This window comes from Pundamilia nyererei, unplaced genomic scaffold, assembly GCF_000239375.1.
Source record: "Pundamilia nyererei isolate P.nyererei 1_Seehausen unplaced genomic scaffold, PunNye1.0 scaffold00443, whole genome shotgun sequence".
Lineage (NCBI taxonomy): Eukaryota > Metazoa > Chordata > Actinopteri > Cichliformes > Cichlidae > Pundamilia > Pundamilia nyererei.
In genome coordinates, this window is record NW_005187844.1 from 269,733 (window position 1) to 276,713 (window position 6,981).

General features: G+C 41.0%; 1 protein-coding gene across 1 annotated transcript; it reads left to right on the plus strand.

Moving 5' to 3' along the window:
- Window positions 1-1,680: 1,680 nt before the first annotated feature.
- On the plus strand, window positions 1,681-3,298 carry LOC106456552 (extracellular calcium-sensing receptor-like). The gene is made up of 4 exons (XM_013916059.1): window positions 1,681-1,722; window positions 1,872-2,093; window positions 2,179-2,302; window positions 2,394-3,298. Exons 1-4 carry the CDS (start codon window positions 1,681-1,683, stop codon window positions 3,296-3,298), a joined length of 1,293 nt encoding a protein of 430 aa, XP_013771513.1.
- The last annotated feature ends 3,683 nt before the right edge of the window (window positions 3,299-6,981 follow it).

Sequence of the window (6,981 nt, forward strand, 5' to 3'; positions counted from 1 at the left end):
TAGGTTCAATAGGCTTCTGAACAAATTTAAACTTTTTAAAATTACGCAAAATGCAAAACGGTTAGCCGTGTCTCTAATAAAACCTCTGTAACTTCAGAGGCAATGTTCATGTGTTGATTAATGGTTTTCTTTCGTTTTTGATCTACTGCAGAATATTTTTATAAAATCCCAGGCCAGGAAAACCACCTTTCTGTTTTATCCTCAGCTACTTTGACACAAAGGCACCTGCTGTAATGCTTACACTTTTGATAAAGTCTTGCGTGTGTCAGCTTCCTTTTTATAGATACAAAAATATGTAAATCTAGTGATCTGAATCATAATATTTCTGACTGTCAAAATTTCCCAGATTCGAATCGAATCGAATCGAATTAAATCGAATTGTGGATTGAATCGATTCGGGACCTTGTGAATCGGAATTGAATCGATTCTAGAAATCAGTGACGATACCCAGCCCTAAATCAGTGTTCCCTCTAAGCTGCGCAATTGTGCACTGCTGGCACGGTCTCTGCGCAGAAAAAAATCTGCATTGCGTAAACAATTCTAACCTGAATTGAAATTAAAGTAAATACTTTAACAATTCTGTTTTGCAGTGTTAGTCAGTAAGTGACTGGCTGCTCCTGTATGGGATTAGAACGATGCCACCTTATCCCATAGCGCAGCTAATCACGCGACTCACATTCATATATACGCAGCTAATCAACGTCGTTGACAGGCTATGACAGCGTCCTTATGTGCCGGTGTTTTAGCTAGCAAAACGGTGTGGCTGACAGTGTGGAGTGAATCCACGTTAATGACAACGTGTACAACCATTGGAGATGTGAGCAGGACAGACGGAACAATTGACGGAAAAAGTGTGGACTTATATACCAGTATATACCAGTTTTAAATTGTGTTGGTAGGCCACGTAAAACCAGAGTTATGATAAAAATATATGCAATGTTTGGTTTTCTTCCTGAATATTATCGTTGTTTATATTTACTGTTTTGAGAAGTGAGAGATTTGCAACGTTGGGACGCAAATCTTGTGTAGTTAGTGTGTAGTGTAGTCAATAGTTTTGTTGTGTGTGTCAGAACAATGAGGCGACTGCTGAATGTTACAGGTGTTACAGCAGTGATACATCTCCTGTTGTCGGCCTGCAGGTATCAGGCTGTTGTTCTCCTTTATCTCATAGTGGACAGAAATAATTTTTTGGAGTGGCACAAATAATTTGTGTGGCATCAAATTTGTTGCAGAACAGCTGATTGTTCTGTAAATATTTTGAAATGTTTGTCTAAAAAGATGCCTTGGCTGCATGTTTAGGTAAACAGCTGCAAAAAACTTTGTTGTTTGTAAAACTCAGTAACTTTTTTGAAGAAGTAACTATATAATTAATTGCCCAACATTGGTCTTTATATACTGTATATTGCAGACAGAGAGTTACAGGAATCTCTCCCAGACCACAGACTCATAATAAAAGTCAGAGCTCTATTTTAAAAAAAAGAAAGAAAGTTGTGTTTATAAATTGGAGTTCAAGTTATTTTTACTTCCAATAGTGTTAACATACTACACAGGTCATGAACAAGATTTTTTAAAATTTCAATGTAAGTGGGCTAAAGCACTTAATTAAAAGTAGTCTAACATAAATATAAATGCTGTTATTGGATTATTTTAATAAACCATGTAACTTGGATGGATTCGATGATGGCGTGGCCACAGTGCTCACGTCTACTGTTGCTCACAGTGGTCCAAGGGACCGCTCAGGGAGTTTGCGTGTTCGCTCAGACACATGAAAGATTAGAGGGAACATTGTATGTAATATTAATATTTGTTATTGAAATAGTGCATATTTTTTTTCCTTTCCCCTCCCATTATACCTAATTTCATCTTTTCAGATTTTAATTGAGCTGAAGAAAGTAAATTTTTCCCGAAATGGCTATGATGTGTCATTTGACGCTAATGGGGATCCTGTGGCTATTTATGAACTGGTTAACTGGCAGAAAAATGAAAAGGGCGCAACTGACATGGTGACTGTAGGGCTGTATGATGCATCACGGCCCGTGGGCCAGGAATTCCAGATCGACAAAAACATTACCTGGATGGAGGGTAGCATGAAAGTAAGCATTCAAACTTTACTAAACAATGATTACAGCTGCATAGTAAATATTTACATGTATTCTCCAACATTTATGTCTTTGACAGGTGCCAGTGTCAGTGTGCACGGACAGTTGTCCTCCAGGAACTCGTAAAGTGTTGCAGAAAGGAAAACCCATCTGCTGCTATGACTGTACAGCATGTCCTGAGGGGGAGATCAGTAATAGCACAGGTAAAGAGAAATGATTGCCATGCATTTAAAATGTTTCATTGTGTATATATGAAAATCAAGAAAATGTTGTATTTATGTGTTTTTTATCCAGATTCGACTGATTGTTTACCTTGTCAAAAAGAATTCTGGCCTAACGCAAAGAGAGACACTTGCATCCCTAAGCCTGTAGAGTATCTTTCCTTTCAAGACCTCCTAGGAATTATCCTGGCTACATTCTCAGTTGTGGGTGCCTGTCTGACCATCGTAATTGCAGCTGTATTCTTTTGTCACAGGACATCTCCAATTGTCAGGGCCAACAACTCTGAGCTGAGCTTCCTGCTGCTCATCTCACTGACTCTGTGTTTCTTATGTTCATTAACTTTCATTGGAGCACCATCTGATTGGTCCTGCATGCTGCGTCACACTGCGTTTGGCATCACCTTTGTACTCTGTATCTCCTGCGTACTTGGGAAAACTATAGTGGTTTTAATGGCTTTTAAAGCTACACTTCCAGGTAGTAATGTGATGAAATGGTTTGGCCCTCCACAACAAAGAATGACTGTTGTGACTTTCACCTTTCTTCAAGTTTTAATATGTACTGTTTGGTTGGTAGTGAGCCCTCCCTTTCCAATAAAAAATCTAACCACGTACAAGGAGAAAATCATATTGGAATGTGCATTAGGCTCTGCTGCTGGCTTCTGGGCTGTGCTTGGATACTTAGGCATACTTGCTGCCTTTTGCTTTGTTTTAGCAGTCTTAGCCCGCAAATTACCTGATAATTTCAATGAAGCCAAGCTTATCACCTTCAGCATGTTGATATTTTGTACTGTCTGGATCACATTTATCCCAGCATATATCAGCTCCCCTGGAAAATTCACTGTAGTTGTGGAGATTTTTGCAATTCTGGCCTCCAGCTTTGGGCTAATAATGTGTATATTTGCTCCCAAGTGTTTTATCATATTGTTCAAGCCTGAGAAGAACACTAAGAAATATTTAATGAACAAAAATCAATCATAGTATATCAGAGCTTCTAGTACTTGCAATTATTGCACAAATTCAATGCAAAAACAAAACTTTTCAATTTTTTTTTATTTCAAAAATCTCTTTATTTATAACTTTTTTCTGTTAAATAGCTTCAAATTTTACTTTTAAAGATAAACTTTTTAAAGTTATTATTTTTTATTTATTTTTTGGTTTATTTTAATCCAATAATATTTAATTTGGAGTAAAGTAAATAAACAGAAAATCACCTTTCACAATAACACTACATGATTCCGAGTTATTTTTCAATAGTTTTCAATTCCCCCAAGCCCCCACCAGAGAATTGGAACTCAACAAAAAGAACCGGCCTTCAAAATTTCAGCATTCCATTATACTCAGTAATAAAAAAAACATCCACCATCAATCCATTTTCTTCCGCTGTATCTGGGGCCGTGGGGGCAGCAGCCGAAGTAGAGAAGCCCAGATTTCCCTCTCCCTAGCCACCTCCTTGAGCTTGTCCAGGTCTGCCCCGGGGCCTCCTCCCGGTGGGACATGCCCGGAACACCTCACCCAGGAGTCATCCTTGTCAGGCGCCTGAACCACCTCAACTGGCTCCTTTCAATGTGAAGGAGCAAGGGCTCTTCTCTAAGCCCCTCCTCAATGGCTGAACTTCTCACCCTATCTCTAAGGGAGAGGCCAGCCACCCTTCGGAGGAAGCTCATTTCCGCCGCTTGTATCCACAATCTCGTTCTTTCGGTCACTACCCACAGCTTGTGACCATAGGTGAGGGTAGGGATGTAGATCGACCGGTAAACCGCTTTTACGCTCAGCTCTCTCTTCACCATGATGGACTGGTGCAGTGTCAGCATCACTACAGCCACACCACCAATCTGTCTGTCGATCTCTGGCTCCCTTCTCCCATGACCCGTGAACAAGACCCCAAGATACTTAAAATCCTCCACTTGGAGCAGGAACTTGTCTCCAACCCAGAGTGGGCACTCCACCCTTTTCCGGCTGAAAACCATGGTCTCAGATTTGGAGGTGCTGATCCTTATTCCCGCTGCTTCACATTCGGCTGCGAACTGTTTCAGTGCGAGCTGGAGTCCATCACCCGATGAAGTCACCAGAAAAAAAGTATTTTTTCATGGGCTCTCCGAACTCCTCCCACACCCGAGTTTTTGCTTCAGCCACTGCCCGAGCCGCATTCCGCTTGGCCGGTTGGTACCTATCAGCTGCCTCCAAAGTCCCACAGGCTAACCAAGGTCGATAAGACTGGGGGCTCCCTTCTCCTCTGGTGTCCACCATTTGGTTCGGGGGTTACCACCACCACAGGCACCAACCACTTTGCGGCCGCAGCTCATTGCAGCAGCTTCGGCAATGGAGATGCTGAACATGGTTCATTCGGCCTCAATGTCCCCAGTTTCCCTCGGAATGCTGTTGAAGGTCTGCCGGTGTGCGTTGAATATCTCGCGGACTGGGGCCTTTGCTAGGCATTCCCAGCCTAGCAGAGACTGTTTCCAGAGCCCAAGCCCTGCGTTAAGCTGGTACCTCTCAACCTCAAGCACGACCTCAGGCTCCTTCCCCACCAGAGAGGTGACATTCCATGTCCCGATTGCCAGTCTTGGTAGGCGGGGATCGGTCCGCCAGGGCCTCTGCGCCTGGCGACCGCTTGGCACACAGTGCAAACAACTCCTATGGCATCTCCTATCGGTGGTGGGCCTGCAGGAAGATGGGCCCATATCCCCTTATTCTCTCAAGGGTCTTCTGAATCACTCTTTGTCTGGTCCCTCACCCAGGACCAATTTCCCATGGGAGACCCTACCACGGGACAAAAGCACTTGAACAACATACTGTAGCCCTGAGATCCCTGGGACACACAAACCCCTCCACGATAAGGTAGTGGTTCGTGAAGGGGAATTTAATGCTTCTTTCAGCTGTATTACAACAATGTTCACCACTTCCTGTTCTGACAAGTGATCAGCGTGTGACACAGGAGAATGTTAGGGATAGGGTAAGTTGGAAGCTGATGATCTACTGCGGAGACCCCTAAACAGCGTAGACAAAAGAACAAGAACTAGGAATAATACTGTGGAAGAAAATTTTTCCCAAGAAGCAATAACATATAGTATGGTAAGTAATAAAATGTAAGTTTCTATGGGGCATTTCAAACAAAACATATTTAACATTAAGATCTTTATGTGGTACTAAACTCATTTTTCAATGATGCTGTGGCTTATTTCCCAGAAACAATTTTTAGTTTCTATGTAAAAACCATAAATCAGGAAGGCATAATAAAGAAAACTACACATTTCTTTTTTATTTTGTAGTAATAACAGATTGATTAATGTCATGAGGTGTAATGATTGTTTATATGCGGTAATATAAGGCCCTTGGAAAGAAAGTAACTAGACTTTGAGTTTTTTGAAGGTGTTTCAACTCTCATCCAAGAAGCTTCTTCAGTTCAAAACCAGATGTGAACTGCATTGTTGGTACCTACAGTGCAGTTTTGAGATTTCTTTTCAGGCGCCTCAAACCCCATTTAGATCTCAATGAGTGATGGACCTTCTGAAGATCTGTCCTCCTTTTTTTTTATTTTTAAGTTGAGTAGACTTTCTAAAAATCATCAAACCATTAAACAATTCTAAAATTGTAATATTGTAAAGTTAAATAGATTTTAGAAGGATGTTTGTTTGTATTTTAATCCTTGATTAAAAAAAATTGTTTGCATTAATACATCTCATTTTGCATTCAGAGTGTGTTTATTGTGACACAGAATCTTCTTTTTTGCTCATGAATATGTCATTTGAAAACTGTGAGTTAGATCATCATTCAGACTGTATAGCTACTTATGAGCTATTTATGATTGATTTATGATTAGAATATTTGTATTGAGAAAATAGTGGGGCTGTCAACATTAACGCAGTAACGCGCATTAATCTGTCATCACCACGATTAACGTGATTAATATTTTCATCTGGAGCACAGAATGACTCAAATCCCTGAATTGTGATTGTCAACACATTTTGCGCAGTTTGTACAAAGTTTGTCCATTCTGCGCTCCGGATGGCCTAATTGTAAATGCAAAACTATCTGTTTCTAATTAATAGCATATTGTTAACCTATTAAAGCTTAAAAAATGTGTGACTATAACCTGGAAACACCTGTGGTAAGTTCTGTATAATAAGGATAAATAGAAACAGCAAAGAACAAACTAGAAAGGTTTAGCATGGGAGTATCCTAGCAGTGCCTTCATAATAGTGTAAAACCCGTCCCACATTCTATTGAGAGGGGCCCTGAGTTCCTGTTGTCACTTACTACTGATACTCCGTTTTTTGCTTGTAATATGAAATGTGCATTAAAATAGACTATATTACAATTAGGGATGGGTACCGGTGTCCGGTGCCATGATGGCACCGGTTCTGACATAAACGGTAGTAACCAGACCGAAAAGCAGCGCTTTGCTGTGAAGTACAGCGCTGGCTGTACTTCACAGCAAAATATGCAAACTCAGCAGCCTGCAACAATGGTTTAAGCTGATACTGTGATACTGTCAAAGGAGGTAACTCCTCAAATCCGATGAAACACCTGGCGACGCATAGTGGGGTTTTTTTGTTTTTTTTTAAAAGCCGAGAAATGCGTCGTATTTGATAGCTTGCTGCGAGACCTCACACCGTGCACATCTACTGCAGGTGGGTTGCCTGTTATCGGACCCGGAGCAA

What these genes read in the sequence shown, in the direction of transcription:
- LOC106456552 (XM_013916059.1), top strand. Translation starts at nt 1,681, where the DNA reads ATGGCGTGGCCACAGTGCTCACGTCTACTGTTGCTCACAGTG. An exon ending in GTCTACTGTTGCTCACAGTG is followed by an intron (nt 1,723 to 1,871) that starts GTCCAAGGGACC and finishes TCATCTTTTCAG; the next exon opens with ATTTTAATTGAGCTGAAGAA. An exon ending in GGATGGAGGGTAGCATGAAA is followed by an intron (nt 2,094 to 2,178) that starts GTAAGCATTCAA and finishes TGTCTTTGACAG; the next exon opens with GTGCCAGTGTCAGTGTGCAC.